This window comes from Triticum aestivum, chromosome 6D (assembly GCF_018294505.1).
Source record: "Triticum aestivum cultivar Chinese Spring chromosome 6D, IWGSC CS RefSeq v2.1, whole genome shotgun sequence".
Taxonomy (NCBI): domain Eukaryota; kingdom Viridiplantae; phylum Streptophyta; class Magnoliopsida; order Poales; family Poaceae; genus Triticum; species Triticum aestivum.
Window position 1 is genome coordinate 110,803,512 of NC_057811.1, and position 27,410 is coordinate 110,830,921.

General features: G+C 47.3%; 3 protein-coding genes across 3 annotated transcripts; all 3 read right to left on the reverse strand.

Annotated features, from left to right (window-relative positions):
- Window positions 1-184: 184 nt before the first annotated feature.
- On the reverse strand, window positions 185-512 carry LOC123146271 (peroxidase 39-like). Its single transcript, XM_044565894.1, has one exon. It carries the CDS (start codon window positions 510-512, stop codon window positions 252-254), a length of 261 nt encoding a protein of 86 aa, XP_044421829.1. The 3' UTR covers window positions 185-251.
- A 1,178-nt stretch (window positions 513-1,690) lies between these two features.
- LOC123141276 (peroxidase 3) lies at window positions 1,691-4,148 on the reverse strand. The gene is made up of 4 exons (XM_044560453.1): window positions 3,657-4,148; window positions 3,320-3,511; window positions 3,067-3,229; window positions 1,691-2,282 (listed from the first exon to the last, which is right to left on the reverse strand). The coding sequence occupies exons 1-4, from the start codon at window positions 3,912-3,914 to the stop codon at window positions 1,861-1,863; spliced, it is 1,035 nt and encodes a 344-aa protein (XP_044416388.1). The 5' UTR covers window positions 3,915-4,148; the 3' UTR covers window positions 1,691-1,860.
- Window positions 4,149-23,663: 19,515 nt separating this feature from the next.
- On the reverse strand, window positions 23,664-25,887 carry LOC123143945 (polyubiquitin 11). Its single transcript, XM_044562936.1, has 2 exons — window positions 25,613-25,887; window positions 23,664-24,545 (listed from the first exon to the last, which is right to left on the reverse strand). Exons 1-2 carry the CDS (start codon window positions 25,781-25,783, stop codon window positions 23,856-23,858), a joined length of 861 nt encoding a protein of 286 aa, XP_044418871.1. The 5' UTR covers window positions 25,784-25,887; the 3' UTR covers window positions 23,664-23,855.
- Between the last annotated feature and the right edge of the window lie 1,523 nt (window positions 25,888-27,410).

Below are 27,410 nucleotides of genomic sequence, written 5' to 3' on the forward strand. Positions count from 1 at the left end.
GTTTCGTCGTCGTCGCGTGTATATTTTTCGGAGCTTGCTGGTACCTATGAATACAACTTCAATCTTTTAAGTAGTGCATACACATGTCATATCTTCTCTGTTCACAATTAACCTGAAGACTCGGTTGTTCTATAACAAAAATATGATCCGAACAACACTGGTTACAGATGACCAAAGAATAAGAGCAAAATGACAGCATCCACCAACAGTTTCCAGGGAAAGTCACCCCTCGATGCCCATCTATGTTCGATCTAGCTGTTGACGACGGCGCAGTGCTTCCTGATCTCCATCTCCCCCTGAGAGCCGGTCTTGACCTGCACGGCCCCGAGCCTCGCCATGGACCGCGAGAACACCTCGAAGAACACCTCTGACGGGCTTGACATGACGCCGGCGATGTCGGCCCGTGCCACGGCATTGGTGACCAACGCAGCGTCGGACCGGAACTGGGCCCTGTGCTTGAGCACAGTATGGTAGTAGCCAAGGTCGAACGTCAGGAAGCTGCCGGGGTCCATCTCCACCACGATGGTTGGGAGCAGGTTTTACATGATTCGAAACAAATTAATACTACCAAATACTCTTTTGCTAAATGTTTGGAACATTTTACTGAAGTCTGGAAAGTGTCTGATTCGGTGTGGCAGTGCTCAGAAACTACGGTTTTGGTGAAATACTAGTATCACAGTTTTGTGAATACGGTGTGTCTGATTGGGTGTGGTTTCAAAATTCCCAATCCGGTTACAACAACTTACATAGAATTGAGACCCTTCCATTTCATTGGTGACGGCAGCATAGGTATACTTTGGAAGAGACGGGAGTACACCTTTGAGGAAACAGATCTATTTGTGACTGGTATTGATCTATCCGGCAATTCTCTCTCCGGTGAAATCCCTTCAGAGTTGACAAATCTTCGAGGGATCCAGTTACTAAATATGTCAAGAAATAATCTGTCTGGTAGTATCCCAAAGGACATTGGCAATCTGAAGTTGTTAGAATCCCTTGACCTCTCGTGGAATAAACTGTCTGGTCCTATTCCTCCTAGCATGTCAAACTTGAAGTTCCTGAGCTCTCTTAACCTCTCAAACAACCGTCTATCAGGTGAGATACCTACAGGAAGTCAGCTCCAAACACTCGATGACCCGTCAATTTATAGCGATAATCTGGGGCTATGTGGTCCCCCATTGAACTTTGCCTGTACAAACAGTTCAGGTACTACAACACCCGCGGATGGGGCAAAGGAACATCACCATGAACTTGATACACTGTGGTTGTACTACTCAGTGATTGCTGGAACTGTCTTCGGTTTCTGGGTATGGTTTGGAGCACTGTTTTTCTGCAAGATCTGGAGGTTTGCTTTCTTCAGTTGCATAGATGCAGTGCACCAAAAGTTCATACTCAAGATGAAGTGCACCTGACAGTACGGCACTCTGTTCTATGCTAGCGCCTGAGTGGTTCTTGAAGTTTAGTCGAACAGTCTGCCATGGTCGTATATGTATTGTCTATGACTCTGCTATCTGTTTCTTAAGCTGTAATGATCTGTTGCTATGTGAGCAGAAGTGGTTGGCTTATATTTGTTCTCTATTTGATGAGACAATTTCAAACACTTGTAATACTCTTTGAATTCAGTGAGTTCGCAGTTACGTATGTTTCATCGTCGCTACTTGTATATTTTTCGGAGCTTTCACATACCTATGAATACAACTTCAATCTTGTAAGTAGTGCATACACATGTCATATCTTCTGTGAACCACAGTTAGCCTGCAGACTCAGTTATTCTACCACCATTCTCAACAAAAATATGATCCAAATAGCACTGGTTACAGATGACCAAAGAATAGGAGCAAAATCATAGTATCTCCGTTCGATCTAGCTGTTGACGACGGCGCAGTGCTTCCTGATCTCTCCCTGAGAGCCGGTCTTGACCTCCACGGCGCCCAACCTCGCCATGGACCGCGCAAACACCTGGAAGAACACCTCCGGCGGGCTTGACACGACGCCGGCAATGTCGGCCCGCGCCGCGGCGTCGGTGACCAGCGCGGCGTCGGACCGGAACAGGGCCCTGTGCTTGAGCACAGTGTGGTAGTAGCCGAGGTCGAACGTCAGGAAGCTGCCGGGGTCCATCTCCACCGCGGCGTCGCGGCCGCCCATCCTGCACTTGCGCTGCCGCAGGTTGGCGGCGTAGGCGGCGTCGAGGGGCGGGACGGTCCCGGTGCCGTTGCCGGCGCTGGGGTAGCTGTAGAGGCGGTCGGCGAAGGAGGAGCAGTGGGCGATGCCGATGGTGTGCGCACCTGCAACTCGTCAGGTTGGATTCAGAAACACGTTCCAACGTGGAAGAAATAGTTCAGTAGTAGTATTTGTTTCCACGCAGATATAAATTCCCTTTTTCATGCTCGTCGTAGATTCAAGTAATTTAATCGCTGAACTCCTCTCGATGAACTTTTTTTTTGGTGAAGTCGGTAGAGAAAAAGATATGGTTTTTGTTGGATCTCAGCGTAGCATTGGTAGAGTCTATTTCGAAAGTTGGCCCTACTTAAATGTTAAAGTGTGGAATAGGAGACAGGATATAAAGCAAAGGACTATCGGTTTGGACTTGATTGATAATACAGGTGAAGTAGACATGTAAGCATGAGCTTGCCATCGTCAGAAATGGATGCCGTTCACAGGCAAGCATCAGTGACTCCAATGGCTTCCAAAACTAGAGGAAGCAAAACGATGGGTTTACATTTTACTGAAGTCTGGAAAGTGACTGATTCGGTGTGGCAGCTGGTGTTCAGAAACTACGGTTGTTGGTGAGGGAATATCAGCCCATCTGGCTTGAGGCCGACAGATAAAGCAACGATTCTTCTTGCTGCTTTGCAATGCCCGATCGGCACACAAAGAATGGGCGATAACTGACGGCCTTTCATCGTGTCGGTGGCTGCCACTTCTCAGATAATTTGGGGTCATTTGTCTCTGTTCAATCTTTTTAGCAGATGTTTAGTTTAGTAATCCATATGATCAGACTACGTACTACATGCATGCAGAGCTGGTTGATTGTTAAGCTAGTGTAGTGTGTGTACGTTGGGCACGCACCTGACAGCCAGACGAGGTCGCGCACGTCGAGGCCCTTGCCGGCGAACAGGGCGACGAGCTGCGGGAAGGTCATCGACGGCGACGGCAGCTCGCGGACCGCCTCCTGCATGGTCGACACCGTGCCGTCCCTCCTCCCCGTCGGCACGCGCCACGACGGACCGCCCTGCACCGCAGTACGTGTGCACGTCAGTGCCGGCTATGGACAGACGACCAGATGGCGTACGTGAGCTGCGCTGAGCAGAGCGCGGCGTACAATGGCGGCGACGGCGTCCCGGGCGGCGAGCGCGAGGACGTCGGCGCAGGAGACGACGCCGGGGCAGGCCTCCTCGACGAGGCCCTTGACGCGGTCGATGAGGTCGAACCCCCGCAGCGTCAGGTTCGGCGGCGCGTCCTTCTCCGCCGCGCCGGCGGCCGTGGAGTTGAGCAGGATGGAGCCATCGCAGCCCTGCATGCACGCACACCACACCACACCACACCAGCGCGCGACGGTAAATTAATTCATAAGCACAGAACTGATGCAGCATTTGCATGGAGTCACGCGCACGTATGGAATGGAATGCTCGTGTGCACGTGCGTGCGTGCGTGCGTACCCTGACGAAGCAGTCGTGGTAGTGCGTCCGGAGCAGCGCGGGCGCGACGGTGGGCACGCGCCGGACGTGCAGCCGGACGTAGTCGCCCACGATCCGCTCCGCCGCCGGGCAGCTCTTGTCGTAGAACCCCATCCTCAGCTGCTGCTGCCGCTGCCGCCCGCCGCGCACCCCGGCCGCGCCTGCGCCGGCACCGACGAGCATAACGGCCACCGCGACAAGGAGCATCACCGGCAATGGCAACGGCACGGCGGCGGCCATGGCGCGTGTGCCTGGTGATCACAACTCACTCTGTTCGCTGGTACTCTGGTCGACTCTCTGAAGTGGTATGTAGCAACAGAGGCGCAGTACAGTAGAGCAAGGTCAGTACGCCGATCGACGCTCGACTTGGGCTGCGTTATATACGCATGGCAGTGGAGGCAGCAGTACATCTGCGGGTATCGTTGTGTAGGCCCCTGGCTTACTTGCGAGTGAAACCAGTGGCGTGAGGCCAGGCGTGGCGGTACTGTGCATTGCTACACATGCACTCGAGCCAATGAGATGCCAACCTCTTTTTATCTCGTAATTTCTTCTCGAGAAAAGCACACCTCGCACATTGGCTCACACGACGCATGTTGCACAACTTGCACAGTTTAATAATTTGGATGCGCCCCGTTATCATTATTAGGGAACGTAGTAATTTCAAAAAAAATCCTACGCACACGCAAGATCATGGTGATGCATAGCAACGAGAGGGGAGAGTGTTGTCCACGTACCCTCGTAGACCGAAAGCGGAAGCGTTAGCACAACGCGGTTGATGTAGTCGTACATCCTCGTAGACCGAAAGCGAAAGCGTTAGCACAACGCGGTTGATGTAGTCGTACGTCTTCACAATCCGACCGATCAAGTACCGAACGCACGGCACCTCCGAGTTCAGCACACGTTCAGCCCGATAACGTCCCTCGAACTCTGATCCAGCCGAGTGTTGAGGGAGAGTTTCGTCAGCACGACGGCGTGGTGACGATGATGATGTTCTACCGACGCAGGGCTTCGCCTAAGCACCGCTACAGTATTATTGAGGTGGACTATGATGGAGGGGGGCACCGCACACGGCTAAAAGATCAAACGATCAATTGTTGTGTCTCTGGGGTGCCCCCCTGCCCCCGTATATAAAGGAGCAAGGGGAGGAGGCGGCCGGACAGGGAGAGGCGCGCCAAGGGGGAGTCCTACTGGGAGTAGGACTCCTCCTATTCCTAGTAGGAGTAGGAGAGGGGGAAGGAAAGGGAGAGGAGGAGAAGGAAAGAGGGGGCCGGCCCCCTTGCCCTAAACCAATTCGGTTTGGGCCTTGGGGGGGCGCGCCCCACACTCCCCTTGCTGCCCTCTATTTCCACTAAGGCCCATGTAGGCCCATTAAGCCCCCCGGGGGGGTCCGGTAACCCCCGGTACTCCGGTAAAATCCCGATTTCACCCGGAACACTTCCGATATCCAAATATAGGCTTCCAATATATCAATCTTTATGTCTCGACCATTTCGAGACTCCTCGTCATGTTCGTGATCACATCCGGGACTCCGAACAACCTTCGGTACATCAAAACATATAAACTCATAATATAACTGTCATCGAAACGTTAAGCGTGCGGACCCTACGGGTTCGAGAACTATGTAGACATGACCGAGGCACGTCTCCGGTCAATAACCAATAGCGGAACCTGGATGCTCATATTGGCTCCCACATATTCTACGAAGATCTTTATGGGTCAGACCGCATAACAACATACGTTTATCCCTTTGTCATCGGTATGTTACTTGCCCGAGATTCGATCATCGGTATCTCAATACCTAGTTCAATCTCGTTACCGGCAAGTCTCTTTACTCGTTCCGTAATACATCATCCCGCAACTAGCTCATTAGTTGCAATGCTTGCAAGGCTTAAGTGATGTGCATTACCGAGTGGGCCCAGAGATACCTCTCCGACAATCGGAGTGACGAATCCTAATCTCGAAATACGCCAACCCAACAAGTACCTTCGGAGACACCTGTAGAGCACCTTTATAATCACCTAGTTACGTTGTGAAGTTTGGTAGCACACAAAGTGTTCCTCCGGTAAACCGGAGTTGCATAATCTCATAGTCATAGAAACATGTATAAGTCATGAAGAAAGCAATAACAACATACTAAACGATCGAGTGCTAAGCTAACGGAATGGGTCAAGTCAATCACATCATTCTCCTAATGATGTGATCTCGTTAATCAAATGACAACTCATGTCTATGGTTAGGAAACATAACCATCTTTGATTAACAAGCTAGTCAAGTAGAGGCATACTAGTGACACTCTGTTTGTCTATGTATTCACACATGTATTAAGTTTTCGGTTAATACAATTCTAGCATGAATAATAAACATTTATCACGATATAAGGAAATAAATAATAACTTTATTATTGCCTCTAGGGCATATTTCCTTCAGTCTCCCACTTGCACTAGAGTCAATAATCTAATTCACATCACCATGTGATTTAATACCAATAGTTCACATCACCATGTGATTAACACCCATAGTTCACATCATCATGTGACCAACACCCAAAGGGTTTACTAGAGTCAATAATCTAGTTCATATCGCTATGTGATTAACACCCAAAGAGTATTAAGGTGTGATCATGTTTTGCTTGTGAGAGAAGTTTAGTCAACGGGTCTGCCATATTCAGATCCGTATGTATTTTGCAAATTTCTATGGCAACAATGCTCTGCACGGAGCTACTTTAGCTAATTTCTCCCACTATCAATATGTATCTAGATCGAGACTTAGAGTCATCCAGATCGGTGTCAAAGCTTGCATCGACGTAACTCTTACGATGAACCTTTTGTCACCTCTATAATCGAGAAACATATCCTTATTCCACTAAGGATAATTTTGACCAATGTCCAGTGATCTACTCCTAGATCACTATTGTGCTCCCTTGGCAAACTCAGGGCAGGGTATACAATAGGTCTGGTACACAGCATGGCATACTTTATAGAACCTATGGCTGAGGCATAGGGAATGACTTTTCATTCTCTCTCTATCTTCTGTCGTGGACGGTTTTTGAGTCTTACTCAACTTCACACCTTGCAACACAGGCAAGAACTCTTTCTTTAACTGTTCCATTTTGAACTACTTCAAAATCTTGTCAAGGTACATACTCATTGAAAATCTTATCAAGCGTCTTGATCTATCTCTATAGATCTTGATGCTCAATATGTAAGCAGCTTCACCGAGGTCTTTCTTTGAAGAACTCCTTTCAAATACTCCTTTATGCTTTCCAGAAAATTCTACATCATTTCTGATCAACAATATGTCATTTACATATACTTTATCAGGAAGGTTGTAGTGCTCCCACTCACTTTCTTGTAAATACAGGCTTCGCCACAAGTCTGTATAAAACTATATGCTTTGATCAACTTATCAAAGCGTATATTCCAACTCCGAGATGCTTGCACCAGTCCATAGATGGATCGCTGGAGCTTGCACACTTTGTTAGCATCATTTGAATCGATAAAACCTTCAGGTTGCATCATATACAACTCTTCTTCCAGAAATCCATTCAGGAATGCAGTCTTTACATCCATTTGCCAGATTTCATAAAATGTGGCAATTTGCTAACATGATTCGGACAGACTTAAGCATCGCTATGAGTGAGAAGATCTCATCGTAGCCAACTCCTTGAACTTTGTCAAAACCTTTTTCGACAAGTCTAGCTTTGTAGATAGTAACACTACTATCAGCGTCCGTCTTCCTCTTGAAGATCCATTTATTTTCTATGGCTTGCCGATCATCGGGCAAGTCAACCAAAGTCCACACTTTGTTCTCATACATGGATCCCATCTCAGATTTCATGGCTTCAAGCCATTTTGCAGAATCTGGGCTCATCATCGCTTCCTCATAGTTCGTAGGTTCGTCATGGTCAAGTAACATGAGCTCTAGAACAGGATTGCCGTACCACTCTGGTGCAGATCTCACTCTGGTTTACCTACGAGATTCGGTAGTAACTTGATCTGAAGTTACATGATCATCATCATTAGCTTCCTCACTAATTGGTGTAGTAGTCACAGGAACAGATTTCTGTGATGAACCACTTTCCAATAAGGGGGCAGGTACAGTTACCTCATCAAGTTTTACTTTCCTCCCACTCACTTCTTTTGAGAGAAACTCCTTCTCTAGAAAGGATCCATTCTTAGCAACAAAGATCTTGCCTTCGGATCTGTGATAGAAGGTGTACCCAATATTTTGGGTATCCTATGGAGAAGCACTTCTCCGACACTACAGGAAACAGCTAGTTTGCCGTCAGTGAGCATCTTTGCCGTCAGCTTTTCATCGGGGTAGACGGCAAAGAGCTCTTTTGCCGTCAGCTGCTGTCGGCAAAGAATGACTGACGCCAAAGAAAACTTTGTCGTCTGCTATTTTTATTACAAACAGCAAAGAAAAGTTTGCCGTCTATGATTTCTATTACAAACGGCAAAGAAAACTTTGCCGTATGCCGTTTTTATTACAGACGGCAAAGAGTGCTCTTTGCCGTCTGTAGTAAAAACCGCATATGGCAAATAACTTTGCCGTCTGTAATATAAACAGCAGACGGCAAAAAAGAAACACACCTCGCGGATCGACCTCCCGGATCGATGAGGTGGCACGATCCACACCCCACGCTGTATCTCTCTCCCACGCCCCCAACACGTTCTCTCTCTCTCCCCCACGTTCTCTCACCCTCAGCCGACCCCACCACGTTCTCTCTCCCTTATCCCCATGTTCTCTGTCTCGTACGCATCTCTCTCTCTCTCCCGTAACTCCCCAGCAGCCCCGCCCCGGTCGCCGCCGGCCACCCTGGCACCCAGCCACGCTCCCCTCCAACTGCCCCGTCCTCTCTCCTCCCTCGAGCCGGCCCGTCCCCCATCCCCGTCGAGCCGGCCCCGTCCCTCGTCGCCATGGAAACCGCCGCCGTCCTCCTGCCTCGCGGCGCCGCCCGTTCCCCAGCGCCCCACGCCGGAGGCCTCGCGCCGCCGCCCACTCCCCAGCACAGGCAGGCGAGGAGCGCGGCCCCTTCCCTTCAGCGCTTCCTCACTCCACGCAGCGCAACCTCCTCCCTCTGGCGCCTCCTCTCTCCGGCGAGCAGCACGGCGCAGACGGCGTGAACAGCGCGGGCGGCACGGTGACTTCCTCACTCCGGCGAGCAGCGTGGCTTTGTCACTCCCGCGAGTAGCGCGAGTGGCGTGGGTTCCTCCCTCCATCGCCTCCTCACACCGACGAGCAGCGCGGGCGGCGCGGCGTGGGCCGGTGAGCGGCGCGGCCTCCTCACTCCGGCGAGCAGCACGGGCCCGCGCGGCGCGGGCTCCTCTCTCCGGTGCCTCCTCACTCCGGAAAGCAGCGCGACCTCCTCCTTCCGGCGCCTCCTCGCTCTGGTGTGGCCTCCATCCAGCGTGGCCTCCCTCCGGAAGCGGTGCTTTTCTCCGGTGAGGCCGGGCGCGGCCAACATCTCTTCTCCGGTGAGGTCGGCATGGTGAGCAGCTTGGCTGTTGGGCGCGTGCGGGCGGCAAGAATCTCTGCTCCGGTGAGCTTTGGACGAGATGATGTGGACGTGCGGTGACGAGACTGTTGATCCAAATTTTTTTAATAAAAAAGAACGCTTTGCCGTCTGTGATGTTTCTGCCTAACGGCAAAGAAGTAGTATGGCTCACGGCAAAACACTAACGCCGTCCGTCAGGGTCGATAGTCTGTTAGGTTGCTTTTCTTTGCCGTCTGGACGATCTAGTTGACAGCAAACAGTATAGAATGACGGCAAAATCTTTGCCGTCATCCAAAAAAATAGCAGACGGTAAAGTATTCTTTGCCGATTTATCTTTGCCGTCTGACTTTGCCGTCTACTTCCTGACGGCAAACTCTTTGCTGTCTGGATTTACGTCTTTGCCGTCTGTAATCCACAGACGGCAAATTACCTGTTTCCTGTAGTGGATTTGGGTTCAAGCTTATCAAGTTGAAACTTTTTCACATAAGCATCGTAGCCCCAAACTTTAAGAAACGACAGCTTAGGTTTCTCGCCAAACCACAGTTCATACGGTGTCATCTCCACGGATTTAGATGGTGCCCTATTTAACGTGAATGTAGTTGTCTCTAATGCATAAACCCCAAAAACGATAGTGGTAGATCGGTAAGAGACATCATAGATCGCACCATATCTAATAAAGTACGATTACGACGTTCGGACACACCATTACACTGTGGTGTTCCAGGTGGCGTGAGTAGTGAAACTATTTCACATTGTTTTAACTGAAGGCCAAACTCGTAACTCAAATATTCGTCTCCGCGATCAAATCGTAGAAACTTCATTTTCTTGTCACGATGATTTTCCACTTCACTCTGAAATTCTTTGAACTTTTCAAATGTTTCAGACTTATGTTTCATCAAGTAGATATACCCATATCTGCTCAAATCATCTGTGAAGGTCAGAAAATAATGATACCCGCCGCGAGCCTCAACACTCATCGGATCTTATACATCAGTATGTATTATTTCCAATAAGTCAGTCGCTCACTCCATTGTTCCGGAGAATGGAGTCTTAGTCATCTTGCCCATGAGGCATGGTTCGCAAGCATCAAGTGATTCATAATCAAGTGATTTCAAAAGTCCATCAGCATGGAGTTTCTTCATGCGCTTTACACCAATATGACCTAAACGGCAGTGCCACAAATAAGTTGCACTATCATTATTAACTTTGCATCTTTTGGCTTCAATATTATGAAAATGTGTATCACCATGTTCGAGATCCAACAAACCATTTTCATTGGATGTATGACCATAGAAGGTTTTATTCATGTAAACAAATCAAGTGAGTCCAAACGATCCATCTGCATGGAGTTTCTTCATGCATATATACCAATAGACATGGTTCGCATGTCTCAATCTTTTCAAAAACGAGTGAGTCCAAAGATCCATCTACATGGAGCTTCTTCATGTGTTCTATACCAATATGACTCAAATGTCAGTGCCACAAGTATCATTACTATTTTATATCTTTTGGCACGAACATGTGTATCACTGCGATCGAGATTCATTTTAGGTGCAAGACCATTGAAGGTATTATTCAAATAAATAGAGTAACCATTATTCTCCTTAAATGAATAACCGTATTGCGATAAACATAATCCAATCATGTTTATGCTCAACGCAAACACCAATCTCGATAGTAGAGGGAGCATGCGATGCTTTGATCACATCAACCTTGGAAACACTTCCAACACATATCGTCATCTCACCTTTAGCTAGTCTCCGTTTATTCCGCAGCTTTTATTTCGAGTTACTAACACTTAGCAACCGAACCGGTATCTAATACCCTGGTGCTGCTAGGAGTACTTGTAAAGTACACATTCATATAATGTATATCCAATATACTTCTGTCGACCTTGCCCGCCTTCTCATCTACCAAGTATCTAGGGTAGTTCGGTTTTAGTGATCGTTCCCCTCATTACAGAAGCACTTAGTCTCGGGTTTGGGTTCAACCTTGGGATTCTTCACTAGAGCAGCAAACGATTTGTTGTTTCATGAAGTATCCCTTTTGCCCTTGCCCTTCTAGAAACTAGTGGTTTTACTAACCATCAACAATTGATGCTCCTTCTTGATTTCTACTTTCGCGGTGTCAAACATCGCGAGTTGCTCAAGGATCATCATCTATCCTTGATATTTATAGTTCATCACGAAGCTCTAATAACTTGGTGGCAGTGATTATGGAGAACCATCACTATCTCATCTGGAAGATTAACTCCCACTCGATTCAAGCGATTGTAGTACTCAGACAATCTGAGCACATGCTCAACGATTGAGCTTTTCTCCCTTAGTTTGCAGGCTTAAGAAACTTGTCAGAGGTCTCATACCTCTTGACGTGGGCACTAGTCTGAAATCCCAATTTCAGTCTTCGGAACATCTCATATGTTCTGCGACGTTTCAAAAAACGTCTCTTGTGCCACAATTCTAAACCGTTAGCATTACGCACTGAACTATCACGTAGTCATCAAAACATGTATGTCAGATGTTTCGTAACATCTACAGACGACACTGAGGTTCAGCACACCGAGCGGTGCATTAAGGACATAAGCCTTCTGTGCAGCAATGAGGACAATCCTCAGTTTACGGACCCAGTCCGCATAATTGCTACTACCAACTTTCAACTAAATTTTCTCTAGGAACATATCTTAAACAGTAGAACTAAAGCGTATGACATAATTTGCAAAGACCTTTTGACTATGTTCATGATAATGAAGTTCATCTGATTATTGAACTCCCACTCAGATAGACATCCCTCTAGTCATCTAAGTGATACATGATCCGAGTCAAACTAGGCCGTGTCCGATCATCACGTGAGACGGACTAGTCATCATCGGTGAACATCTCCATGTTGATCGTATCTACTATTCGACTCATGTTCGACCTTTCGGTCTCTTGTGTTCCGAGGCCATGTCTGTACATGCTAGGCTCGTCAAGTCAACCTAAGTGTTTTGCATGTGTTCCGAGGCCATGTCTGTACATGCTAGGCTCGTCAACACCCGTTGTATTCGAACGTTAGAATCTATCACACCCGATCATCACGTGGTGCTTCGAAACAACGAACCTTCGCAACGGTGCACAGTTAGGGGGAACACGTCTCTTGAAATTTTAGTGAGGGATCATCTTACTTACTACCGTCGTTCTAAGCAAATAAGATGCAAAACATGATAAACATCACATGCAATCAAATAGTGACATGATATGGCCAATATCATTTTGCTCCTTTGATCTCCATCTTCGGGGCACCATGATCATCTTTGTCACCGGCATGACACCATGATCTCCATCATTGTGTCTTCATGAAGTCGTCACGCCAACGATTACTTCTACTTCTATGGCTAACGCGCTTAGCAATAAAGTAAAGTAATTTACATGGCGTTATTCAATGACACGCAGGTCATACAAAAAATAAAGACAACTCCTATGGCTCCTGCCGGTTGTCATACTCATCGACATGCAAGTCGTGATTCCTATTACAAGAATATGATCAATCTCATACATCACATATATCATTCATCACATCTTCTGGCCATATCACATCACATAGCACATGCTGCAAAAACAAGTTAGACGTCCTCTAATTGTTGTTGCAAGTTTTTATGTGGCTTGTATAGGTTTCTAGCAAGAACGTTTCTTACCTACGTAAAACCACAACGTGATATGCCAATTTCTATTTACCCTTCATAAGGACCCTTTTCATCGAATCCGTTCCGACTAAAGTGGGAGAGACAGACACCCGCTAGCCACCTTATGCAACTAGTGCATGTCAGTCGGTGGAACCTGTCTCACGTAAGCGTACGTGTAAGGTCGGTCCGGGCCGCTTCATCCCACAATGCCGCCGAAACAAGATAAGACTAGTAGCAGCAAGAAGAATTGACAACATCGACGCCCACAACTACTTTGTGTTCTACTCGTGCATAGAAACTACGCATAGACCTAGCTCATGATGCCACTATTGGGGAACGTAGCAGAAATTCAAAATTTTCTACGCATCACCAAGATCAATCTATGGAGTAATCTAGCAACGAGGGGAAGGGGAGTGCATCTACATACCCTTGTAGATCGCGATGCGGAAGCGTTGCAAGAACGCGGATGAGGGAGTCGTACTCGTAGCGATTCAGATCGCGGTTGATTCCGATCTAAGCGCCGAACCACGGCGCCTCCGCGTTCAATACACGTGCAGCCCGGTGACGTCTCCCACGCCTTGATCCAGCAAGGAGAGAGGGAGAGGTTGGGGAAGACTCCATCCAGCAGTAGCACGACGGCGTGGTGGTGGTGGAGGAGCGTGGCAATCCCGCAGGGCTTCGCCAAGCACCGCGGGAGAGGAGGAGGAGGGAGAGGGGAAGCGCTGCGCCGAAAGAGAGACGTTCTCATGTCTCTTGGGCAGCCCAAACCTCAACTATATATAGGGGGGGAGGGGGCTGCGCCCCCCTCTAGGGTTCCCACCCCAAGAGGAGGCGGCCAGCCCTAGATCCCATCCAAGGGGGGCGGCCAAGGGGAGGAGGGGGGGGCGCCACTAGGGTGGGCCTTAAGGCCCATCTGGACTAGGGTTTGCCCCCTCCCACTCTCCCATGCGCCTTGGGCCTTGGTGGGGGGGCGCACCTGCCCACCTGGGGCTGGTCCCCTCCCACACTTGGCCCACGCAGCCTTCTGGGGCTGGTGGCCCCACTTGGTGGACCCCCGGGACCCTTCCGGTGGTCCCGGTACATTACCGATATCACCCGAAACTTTTCCGGTGACCAAAACAGGACTTCCCATATATAAATCTTTACCTCCGGACCATTCCGGAACTCCTCGTGATGTCCGGGATCTCATCCGGGACTCCGAACAACATTCGGTAACCACGTACATGCTTTCCCTATAACCCTAGCGTCATCGAACCTTAAGCGTGTAGACCCTACGGGTTCGGGAACCATGCAGACATGACCGAGACGTTCTCCGGTCAATAACCAACAGCGGGATCTGGATACCCATGTTGGCTCCCACATGTTCCACGATGATCTCATCGGATGAACCACGATGTCGGGGATTCAATCAATCCCGTATGCAATTCCCTTTGTCTAACGGTATGTTACTTGCCCGAGATTCGATCGTCGGTATCCCTATACCTTGTTCAATCTCGTTACCGGCAAGTCTCTTTACTCGTTCCGTAACTCACATCATCCCGTGATCAACTCCTTGGTCACACTGTGCACATTATGATGATGTCCTACCGAGTGGGCCCAGAGATACCTCTCCGTTTACACGGAGTGACAAATCCCAGTCTCGATTCGTGCCAACCCAACAGACACTTTCGGAGATACCTGTAGTGCACCTTTATAGTCACCCAGTTACGTTGTGACGTTTGGTACACCCAAAGCATTCCTACGGTATCCGGGAGTTGCACAATCTCATGGTCTAAGGAACTGATACTTGACATTAGAAAAGCTCTGAGCAAACGAACTACACGATCTTGTGCTAGGCTTAGGATTGGGTCTTGTCCATCACATCATTCTCCCAATGATGTGATCCCGTTATCAACGACATCCAATGTCCATGGTCAGGAAACCGTAACCATCTATTGATCAACGAGCTAGTCTCCTAGAGGCTTACTAGGGACATGGTGTTGTCTATGTATCCACACATGCATCTGAGTTTCCTATCAATACAATTCTAGCATGGATAATAAACGATTATCATGAACAAGGAAATATAATAATAACTTATTTATTATTGCCTCTAGGGCATATTTCCAACATTTGAACGTAGAGCCTATCACACCCGATCATCACGTGGTGTCTCAGCACGAAGAACTTTCGCAACGGTGCATACTCAGGGAGAACACTTATACCTTAATAATTTAGTGAGAGATCATCTTATAATGCTACCGTCAATCAAAGCAAGATAAGATGCATAAAAGATAAACATCACATGCAATTAATATAAGTGATATGATATGGCCATCATCATCTTGTGCTTGTGATCTCCATCTCCGAAGCACCGTCATGATCACCATCGTCACCGGCGCGACACCTTGATCTCCATCGTAGCATCGTTGTCGTCTCGTCAATCTTATGCTTCTACGACTATCGCTACCGCTTAGTGATAAAGTAAAGCATTACAGGGCGATTGCATTGCATACAATAAAGAGACAACCATATGGCTCCTGCCAGTTGCCGATAACTCGGTTACAAAACATGATCATCTCATACAATAAAATTTAGCATCATGCCTTGACCATATCACATCACAACATGCCCTGCAAAAACAAGTTAGACATCCTCTACTTTGTTGTTGCAAGTTTTACGTGGCTGCTACGGGCTGAGCAAGAATCGTTCTTACCTACGCATCAAAACCACAACGATAGTTTGTCAAGTTGGTGCTGTTTTAACCTTCGCAAGGACCGGGCGTAGCCACACTCAGTTCAACTAAAGTTGGAGAAACTGACACCCGCCAGCCACCTGTGTGCAAAGCACGTCGGTAGAACTAGTCTCGCGTAAGCGTACGCGTAATGTCGGTCCGGGCCGCTTCATCCAACAATACCGCCGAACCAAAGTATGACATGCTGGTAAGCAGTATGACTTATATCGCCCACAACTCACTTGTGTTCTACTCGTGCATATGACATCTATGCATAAAACCTGGCTCGGATGCCACTGTTGGGGAACGTAGTAATTTCAAAAAAAAATTCCTACGCACACGCAAGATCATGGTGATGCATAGCAACGAGAGGGGAGAGTGTTGTCCACGTACCCTCGTAGACCGAAAGCGGAAGCGTTAGCACAACGCGGTTGATGTAGTCGTACGTCCTCGTAGACCGAAAGCGGAAGCGTTAGCACAACGCGGTTGATGTAGTCGTACGTCTTCACGATCCGACCGATCAAGTACCGAACGCACGACACCTTCGAGTTCAGCACACGTTCAGCCCGATAACGTCCCTCGAACTCCGATCCAGCCGAGTGTTGAGGGAGAGTTTCGTCAGCACGACGGCGTGGTGACGATGATGATGTTCTACCGACGCAGGGCTTCGCCTAAGCACCGCTACAGTATTATCAAGGTGGACTATGGTGGAGGGGGGCACCACACACGGCTAAAAGATCAAACGATCAATTGTTGTGTCTCTGGGGTGCCCCCCTGCCCCCGTATATAAAGGAGCAAGGGGAGGAGGCGGCCGGCCAGGGAGAGGCGCGCCAAGGGGGAGTCCTACTCTCACTAGGAGTAGGACTCCTCCTATTCCTAGTAGGAGTAGGAGAGGGGGAAGGAAAGGGAGAGGAGGAGAAGGAAAGAGGGGGCCGGCCCCCTTGCCCTAAACCAATTCGGTTTGGGCCTTGGGAGGGCACGCCCCACACTCCCCTTGCTGCCCTCTATTTCCACTAAGGCCCATGTAGGCCCATTAAGCCCCCGGGGGGGTTCCGGTAACCCCCGGTACTCCGGTAAAATTCCGATTTCACCCGGAACACTTCCGATATCCAAATATAGGCTTCCAATATATCAATCTTTATGTCTCGACCATTTCGAGACTCCTCGTCATGTCCGTGATCACATCCGGGACTCCGAACAATCTTCGGTACATCAAAACATATAAACTCATAATATAACTGTCGACCCTACGGGTTCGAGAACTATGTAGACATGACCGAGACACGTCTCCGGTCAATAACCAATAGCGGAACCTGGATGCTCATATTGGCTCCCACATATTCTACGAAGATATTTATCGATCAGACCGCATAACAACATACGTTGTTCCCTTTGTCATCGGTATGTTACTTGCCCGAGATTCGATCGTCGGTATCTCAATACCTAGTTCAATCTCGTTACGGCAAGTCTGTTTACTCGTTCCGTAATACATCATCCCGCAACGAACTCATTAGTTGCAATGCTTGCAAGGCTTAAGTGATGTGCATTACCGAGTGGGCCCAGAGATACCTCTCCGACAATCGGAGTGACGAATCATAATCTCGAAATACGCCAACCTAACAAGTACCTTCGGAGACACCTGTAGAGCACCTTTATAATCACCCAGTTATGTTGTGACGTTTGGTAGCACACAAAGTGTTCCTCCGGTAAACGGGAGTTGCATAATCTCATAGTCATAGGAACATGTATAAGTCATGAAGAAAGCAATAGCAACATACTAAACGATCGAGTGCTAAGCTAACGGAATGGGTCAAGTCGATCACATCATTAGGAAACATAACCATCTTTGATTAACAAGCTAGTCAAGTAGAGGCATACTAGTGACACTCTGTTTGTCTATGTATTCACACATGTATTAAGTTTCCGGTTAATGCAATTCTAGTATGAACAATAAACATTTATCATGATATAAAGAAATAAATAATAACTTTATTATTGCCTTTAGGGCATATTTCCTTCAGTCGCCACAGGCGCCTCGTAGTCGACGGGGATGCCTCCTCCCATTGAATGAATATCGCCGGAAAGCCTGAAACAAATCTAGGAAAATGTGAGCACCATGTCAAGTCTAGGACTTGAACCCTGATGAGCTAGTGATACTACTGTCCTTCTAACCTTCCAACCACAGGTTGGTTCTCGTCTCATTATCATTACTGTGTGGCTTGTCCTAACCTTGGAATACAAGTATTCGAACTTGCCTCCAGGGGGTTGGAACAAACCAGGGAGCATGTCTACTAACCATCCAAATCACGATTCTTGTACAATGTGTTTAGATTAGAAAATTTAATTTAATATTCTTGAATCATTCAAAATCATACACGCTTAAGCTAAGCATCTGCTCCTGCCATCGCCGCGGCGCACCTAGAGCGACCAGCCATCCTAAACACAATGAAAGCTACTCCCTCCATACCAAAATGTTACATGTATTTTTGTTTCGTTAAGACAAATTATTTCATTAACAACATTTTTTACTAGAATGTGGTTCATGTTTATCGAAGTTTGATGCAACATTACCGTCATGTTTGAACATGGACAAATATTACATGTGATTGTGAATTTCTATCTATCACATTATAATCGAGTGACTGTTGATCAAAAACTTTGGCTTAATTCAGTAAAAACTATGATTGATCAATTGTGATCGTGTAAATTAAAGATCCCTTTTAATACCAAGATATTCTTGTGGCTGATGCTTAAAAAATGGGGTTGACCTTCCTTGGTCATAAGGAACAGTTGATGACCTATCATATGATTGTACTCTAGGCGAACTGATTTGGGCGATGGTGATGTGTGCTTTGGTCTTTGTAGACCTTGAAATAGGCTTTCGCCCCGCTTTATAAATAAAGCACCGGTCCATACAAGCATCCAAGTCTCAAGCGTGAAATGACGGCTGGGGTCACAGCACAGTCCAGCCCAAGAAAGCATAAAAGAAATCAGAAAAAAACACCTATTGGCAGCCGCCATGCGGCACTACGATGATGAAAGCCGACGAGCCGTAGCCAGTAGCGCATCCAGCATGAGGCTGAGACGGTCGCGGTCACGCTGCCTCGACAGCGGGTGCTAGTGCTGCAGAAAAGCAAGGAATTTAAAGTATGAGTCATATGCCTTCCGCGGGAGAACCTTCTCAATCACCATTTTATTACGAGTCGTCCATAATGTCCACGACATCGCCGCAAAGATGAGCCAAAAAAAGCGGCGGTGTCGTGACGGCTGCGTAGCCCGATATTGGAGGAAGTCTATAAGGTTCAAGGCCTCCCAGTCGGGCCCCAACGCCTCGTGAACGAACGTCCACAACACCCACGCCGCCGTACAGGAGAATAGGATGCGGGTCTCCGTCTCCGGTCTTTCTAGATCTCCTGATAGCACAAAGAAATTGCTTGGGGCTTGGACTGATTCATCCCAGCTTCCCGGTGAGAGCCCATGATGCTCGGTAGCCGAACTGATTTGAATGTTCTAGGAAACTAGAAACGCGGCTTCTTTGAAATATATGAGTTTTAGTCTTGGTAGTAATCTTAATGTCTAGAGCATTTGCAGAAAAAACAAGGGACACCTCTATTTAATAGGTGCCTCAAAAAAATGTTTCATCTGTCACTTTGTTTTCTGTCCGTCCGATCCGGCTCACAGATCGTCTTCTTCTCCATTCCCGATCTGGTCCATCATTCTGCCGCCGGCCTACCCCGCCATATCCGCCTGCCTCAACCCCTGCGGCCGGCAGGCGCTACCGTGTGCAGCCTCGTCTCCCCGCCCTCCCCTCAACGCAGCGGCCATCCCTCTAAGCCCCACATCGGTAAAAATCTCTGACGTTCCGCTGCATACCCCACCCTAAGATAGATAAGGGGGATCAGTGACAGAGGCAATGGGGAGCAAGTTGGGGCCATGGCCCGGGCCAACATTGATAAACTTACGTTGTTAGAGCTACTAATATGACGTTTTGGGAGCAAATAACTGTATTTTAGTGGTTCTGGCCCTCGCCAACCGTGAAGCAGCAGCAATAGGTCCCCCTCATACAATTTTTCTGGCTCCGTCCCCGATGGGGATGCGGCTTCCCCCTAAGATATGCAGGTGAGTTGTTCTTCTCCGGTGAGGTTGGGAAGAAGGAAGAAGTGACTGACAAAAGTTCAAAATTTAGGCATATGGGAAATAGCAAAATCGAAAAAACAATGTTGAAGAAATCATGGGCCGAGAAAGGTATGATCTGTGTCTTGCTCGGTTTTGATTCCCTGCCCGTGATCAAGGGGAAGCATGCATGCGGCGCACAGTGGTGGCACACCGAAAGCGCCGCGTGCGATCCGAGACAGTTTCTAGACCCCAGGCCCCAGCCATGCAGCCAGCATGCGTCCGTCACGTACGCCGGTACGAGATTCCCGCGGGACACGGCACGGGCGACCAATCATGTGTGAGGAAAAGGGGAGGAAGCCAGACGTGATGCGCGGCGCGGGCGCGCACCATGGGCACCCACCGTACCACAGAAGATCGCCCGCCGTGCGCCCGCCTGCAAGAAGCGTGTGCGCGAGAGATCTCCATGTCCTCCGGATGCGCGTGTCCTCCCCATTCTTTCACTCTCTTCCGCTTCCTTTCCATGTCTCCGCTGATGGATCGGCTCTACTTTCCATGACGATGATTGACGCATCATGCCAATCCCGGCGCCCACGTCGAGGCGATGCCGGATGCGAGCGTGGATGGGGCCAACGGCGGATGGAAGAAAATGCAAGGAAAGAACAGATGCTTTCCTGCCCTCGCCCCAAAGCTCACGCCCGGGCTGAAGCTTCCTCCCTCGCAAAGGCTTCGTTCAGACTTTTACTGGAGTAGAAGAATTGATTCTTCTTCTTTTATGGTCCTTGGGCTCTACAGGCGCTTTCACCGACCATCTACCTACCTCGTGGTTGAAGCACATCAACGAGGCCGTGTTACTGTTTGGCATGTTACGTTAAGGCGGGCGCGATGCGTCGGCCAGGTGATGCCTGGATCAGATCGGCCATCTCGGTGGTCGTTGGATGACGCGTGCGACGGTCGTCTGATCTTCGCCCGCGTCAGCTCCGGCCATTTCCAACAAGGATCATGTTGCGCACGGGGCTTTGCAACACGAGCTTGTTACGGTTCGTTAGCCAGCCAGTTCGATCGCCCATAGCAAATATTGCACACATAGACCATGTTACGGTGATTCATTGCTGCATGGACCATGTTGCGCTCACCTTCAGAGCTTGCGTGCCGTGGTCACTTATTGCAACATGGACCATGTTACGGTCACCCTCGGAAACATGGACCATGTCATTGTCAATAGGGACACGGTCTTGCATGGCCAGCAACGGCACCCACGGTGTAGACGACCTTGTAGAGCACCACCATCAGGCCTCGCACCAGTGTCGATGGCGACCTTTGTTGCAACGCCGCCTGCAGGGGCGAATCTACGTACAAGGTTGTGGGGGCGAATGCCCCCATCAATTTTTCGGCCCATTTATACCAGCCCTAGGATATATAATGTTGCCCCCGCTCAGCCCAGGGTATTTGCCCCCACTTCTTAATTTTTCTGTTATATAAAGCCCATCTGCCCATGTGTGAGTTGCAGCCCATGTAGAGGGAATACGAGCAGGCAGACGCATACCGGCAGACGCTTGCCAAATCGCTAGAAACCTATGCGCCGCGGCCTGGCTCCTGACTAATCTGCTGCTCATGTGACCGCCGTGACGAGCCGAAGCTGCCGACGCCGGCAACATTAAGCTACGCCTACACGCCGCCCCTCCGACGATCAGCCTTGATCTGCGCCTTGCACCCCGGCTGGCCGGCCGGGTCGCCGTCCCCGAGGAGAAAAAATACTTACGCTAATCATCAATCTTTTAGTCAAGGTAAGCCCTAAGTTCAGTTCTCATTTTTATCTTCTAATTTCCATATTATCAGTCTATTCCGATTCCATGTTTAAAAGGTACAGATTGGTAACTAGGTTGATTGAATCTTGCTTTATGTAATAATTTCATATGAATAATTTTGAGCACATGGGAGTAGAATAAAATCTCTGGACTATAGTAATATTCTGCCTTCATATCCTCAATTTATTTAGAAAGCTAATGGACAGATTATTTGCAAAATCCGCAACTGGTAGTGTGCCTGAAATAGTCGATCTGAACAAGCCTACTCAGGATCCATCTAGAAGGACGATACTTACAGATTTTAATATCAATCATCTAAATGGAATGTAATGTGCTCAAGCTTATATTTTTAGCGATCAATGTTTACATTCTCAATCTACATTAAACATTTTTCTTTTTCCTGCAGCTTGATTGCTATAATTCACGAACGTACCAGGAAAAAGGAACGGCATATTCATATTTCTCAAGTTATTGTGCCTAAAGTGGTTAGTTTACTTTTATTTTGGCCATGATTATATTTTGCATAATTACGTGTGTGTTCACATTATCTTATAAGGAAATATATGATTTTTGCTTCTTACACACTATATGTATGCTTTGTGTGGTTAGTTTCTTAAATGATCTAGCCATTAGTTCTTATAGGTGTTTCTGGAAGAAAAAAAATCCTATGCCCCTTTGCCCCCTCTTGTTTTTCATCCTGGCTCCGCCCCTGGCCGCCTGCCTTTGCAGCAAAGTTCTTAGACAGGGAGCGTCAGGGAGTGTGGGGATGTGAGCATCCCCTTGTCGAATGAGAGCGCGATGACGGGAGCAATGACGTGTCGTATGCCAGAGCGGGGGGAGAAAAGAGAAGGGGGAAAAGTACGCCATAAGATAGAGACGAGCGATGGGATAAGATTTCATAAAGGTTCCATTGTATGTCCACCCACTTTCACGTTGCCCACTCGATCGGTCGGTTGAAACGAAGTGTTTCCCTAATATCAATTACTGTCACCTACATTTTGAGTTGGATTGCTGAACAAGCTTCACTTGGGTGGGGAAAAAGGGGATGAAGAGTGAGCTCATCAAAAGCAAAGATGTCCCTCCTCTTGCAAGTTCTGTTTTAAGTTATAAGCCTCTCTAGCAGCAAAACGAACATCTTGGATGACTTGAGAAATGGATGAAGAATTTCGTATTTATATTGTCCATCCGAAGGATATTGGTTACTAGCCCCACACTCATGGGAAATACCGTTTCGTTCCTAGATGTATATATATCTGACGTGAGAAAAGAATCTGATTTTTTTTCTAAAAAAAATTTGACCATCTATTGTACTCGTATCGAATTTTCGCAAAGAAAAAAAATCCTGTCGACTTCAGGCAAAAAAAAACCTAAGGATAAAAAATGTGAATAGAAACTTCTATATAGTGTTGTTTTTGTTTTCTTCCACGAACAATATCATGGAATATTTTTCTTGGCCAAACTATTCATGCGAAGGTCAAGTTTATTTCAGAAAAGTTTCAGATTTTTTTAATTACTAGTTTTTTTCATATATGGTGTATACCCAGGAACCCCACACTCATCAGTTATATCTTATACAAGTACATTGTCAAAGCATAGCTCAGATGGTTAGGCTCAGCTCACCCGGATTCATCGATGTTTTCATTTTTCTGAGTTTATTGTTCGTTGAATGTGAGGAGGTGTTCCGCTATTACAAGGCGTTAGCAGTGACTTCGTCAATCTTAAGATATTTTGTCGGCTCGAAGGTGCTCATATGTTAGGGTGTGCGTACGTGCATTTATAGGTGTGAGTGCGTCTGCGAGTGTACTGTAAAAAACACTTTTGCTTCAAAACAGAGTACTTTCATTGCAAGATACACAAATCCAGATCTTCAGTTCATGACAGTCCTCCCATTTCAAGAATATATTCTCTCAAGCATCCAAGACAGGAACTGCAGCTCTTCTCTCCAAAGAAGAAGATGAACTTACCACAAAAAGAGATCACAAGCTGCCATAATTTCAAGTGAAGAATACTTAAAAACGTACTGTAACAAGTAACGAAATTTGAATAGAGCCGCAGCAGCATCCAAATCTAGCATTTCACCTAACGAGTTCGCATCAACATTCATTCAGAATCCAAAAACTACGAACTACAGCCCAGAAAGGCAATCATAAATCCACATATAGCCAGACAAGAACTGCAAAGGCAAATGAGCACAGGCACATTACGTTCAAAGTTGACTTATTCATACTCCACTTAACGGTACAGATGTACCTGCAACTGTTTGCACCAAACCACAGGACTCGATGGTCCATTAAACCAGACACAGTACACAAACGAGACAACACTTGAACAAAGGCGCACCCACAGGACGACACAGGGTACAGCAGCAGCAGCAGGTCGAAAGATAGGGCAATTACTGACCACCACGGAGGCGGAGCACCAGGTGAAGGGTGGACTCCTTCTGGATGTTGTAGTCGGCGAGGGTGCGACCATCCTCCAGCTGCTTGCCAGCAAAGATCAGGCGCTGCTGGTCCGGGGGAATGCCCTCCTTGTCCTGGATCTTGGCCTTGACATTGTCGATAGTGTCGGAACTCTCAACCTCCAGAGTGATGGTCTTGCCGGTGAGGGTCTTCACGAAGATCTGCATGCCACCACGCAGACGCAGCACAAGGTGGAGGGTGGACTCCTTCTGGATGTTGTAGTCAGCAAGGGTACGGCCATCCTCCAGCTGCTTGCCAGCGAAGATGAGACGCTGCTGGTCTGGGGGAATACCCTCCTTATCCTGGATCTTGGCCTTGACATTGTCGATGGTGTCGGAGCTCTCAACCTCAAGGGTGATGGTCTTGCCGGTGAGGGTCTTCACAAATATCTGCATGCCACCACGCAGACGCAGGACAAGGTGGAGGGTGGACTCCTTCTGGATGTTGTAGTCAGCGAGGGTACGGCCATCCTCCAGCTGCTTGCCAGCGAAGATGAGACGCTGCTGGTCCGGAGGAATGCCCTCCTTGTCCTGGATCTTGGCCTTGACATTGTCGATGGTGTCAGACGACTCCACCTCAAGGGTGATGGTCTTGCCCGTCAGTGTTTTCACAAAGATCTGCATCTGCGAAGAAGAATCACAGATAGGATGGACAAGCTCACAATGATGGAAGAACAAACACAAATGCATGGACAAGCTTCTATTAGCACAACATATTTTTTTCATTAAAAAGATAAACACCATATGTCCAAGCGTATGTAACACAAATGTTTTACAGATTTCATTGATCTAATGATTCAACACAGCTGCGAGACATGCTTATTATCTAAGAGAAACCTAGCTTCAGGGTAATAAATCAAGCACATCTGACACTAATCTAGATGTATTCGCTATCTCAATGATTCCACAAGCTTCAGGAGAAAAACAATCTACAATCCTAGGCCTATTAGGACGATCTTGGTACAACAGCAATCAGATAAAGAGCAATAGATCAGGCGGCTACTATTTAGGATCATAAAGATTTACCAAGCCAGAGCGGAAATGTAATAATAGATAAAACATGCATAGATTAACATATGAGACCATACGGCATCACGAATTCATGCGGAAGACGGATACTAACCCTTCAGTAAGAAATAGGAAATAAACACAAAATCCCTACTAATTCACTAAAGCTTATAACCAATCTAACAATGCAAATAGATAAGCTTATACATCAATCCAGAGACTCAACAGACATATTTTCTTCATCAAAGAGATACCAGCGAGCAAATAGGTTCATGCACATCTAGACTATAAATTTTCTCACGGATTTCCATATAGTTGTTGTGCATGCTATCAGAACGAAACCTATCTTCGGGTCAAACCAATCTACAATCTTAGGCCTACAGATCAGGCAGTACACGCGTCTAGAGAGAATTTTATATGGTATAAAAGCTACTTGGGCGAATCTATCAAGCAGGAAGACGAACTAGTACATAAACATGCATAGATTAACAAACGAGACCACATGTCATCAAGGAATTCATCCTGATCAACCCATTCAATACGCGAAATCCCTACGAATTCGCTAAATCTTCACCGATCTAACAACAGATCGGAGCCAAATTCCACAGTACCATACGTCCAACGAGAGCACTACGGAAACGTAGATCTAGACGATACGGGGAGAAGGGAAGGAATCGCCGTACCTTGAGGCGGTGGGGATTCGACGAGCCTGGAGTCGATCGGAGACGAGATTGGTTGGGGATTTGTTGGTTCCGTTCCCGGGGGCGGTGGCGAGTTTGGACTTCGGAGGCGAGGAGGGGTGGGTATTTATGCCGGTTGGTGACGGGCCGGGTGGGGGAAGAATTACGTGCCATGAGGGCATCTACAATGTCGGGCGCTAAGAGTAGGCGCTAGGATTAATATCCTTCCCGATCGGCAGTTGAGCCAACAAATCCTGGCGTTTACCTCGGCATCGATGCAAAAGTTGGAGGCGGCCGCTTAGCTATTTTTTTTCTTCCCGCACGAGTAGGAACGATGAGACCAGGCGTCCAGCGATCGATTTCTGGCCGGTTTCACGATTAGTTAGCGCCTATGACTAGCGCCAAGCGTTGGGTCACATAGACGCTTAGCATAATTTTTATTTTAGGAAATTAATTTTTCCTTCTTAAGCGTCTACCGAAGCGTCTTGCAATGGAGATGCCCTGACGGGCTCGTCTCGGCCACGCGATATCCGCGAAGCATGATCTTTCAAAAAAAAATATAGATCTTTTAAAAAAAGATATCCGCGAAGGATCTGACGGCCGCGGAGGGTTCGAGAGAGGACGGACGTCTACCCGGGCGGGGTTGATGGTCGTTAGCCACCCGCTCACGCCGTTAGATGGACTCTTCATCCGTGTCGCTGACAAGTATGACCCGCTGAGCTGGTCTGTGTAGGTGTGATGATCGTAAGTTGAGTATTCCTAAAAAAAATCACTAACTAACGACTGTTCGGCCTGGGGCATCCCAGTTCGAATCTTTTGTTCGGTAAAACAGCCCCCCGTGACGAACCTTTCCGTTCGATCGGAACAGCCCTCCCTCCGAGCGACCTGGTCCCTACCCAACAACGGAACAGCCTAATAGGACAAGCCCAGAAACACAACCGCCTTCAAGAATAAGAAAACAAAAGAATTACATATAGGAAAACAAAAGAATAAGAAATTTACATGATTTGCCATGATGTTCATGCACACTTCAGTACAATTGAGTGTGGAAAAGTTTGCCATGATATTATGGAAAAAAACACAAAAGTGGACATATAGGATAGAACAAAAAAGATTTCTATAAAAATTGCCATTTGTCATGAATAAAAATTTCAGAGGGTAAATTAAACTAAAATTTACCATGTGAATAAAAGTATTTTTGCCATGGCAAAAATGGAGTAAATTTGCCATGGCAAAAATGGAGTCAATTTTGCCATGGAAAAGTAAATTAAAAATTGCCATGAGAACACAAGTATATTTACCATGTTGCATAGTAAAAATTTGCCCTGTTTCGGAAAATGTAAATTTACCATCATATTTAAACTAAAATTGCCATGCTCTTTACAATAAATTTGCCATGGCAAAAATAAAGTAAATTTTGCCATGTCATTAAAAGTATGCCATGGCAAAAAAAATGGAGTAAATTTTGCCATGGCAAAAATGGTGTGATTTTGCCATGGAAATAAATTAAAAATTGACATGGCTACACAAGTACATTTGCCATGGTACATATTAAAATTTGTCGTGTTCTGGAAATGTAAATTTGCCATCATATTTAAATTAAAATTGCCATCCTCTATACAGTAAATTTGCCATGTCAGAAAAATAAAGTAAAATTTGACATGTCATTAAAAGTAAAGTTGGCATGGCAAGAAAAACGTAGAAAAAATCCCACTTATGGCTATGAATAATTTTGCCATGCCCATTAATACATTTGCTGAAAACATCTTAAGTTTGCCGTGGCAAGTTTGCCATGTTTTTG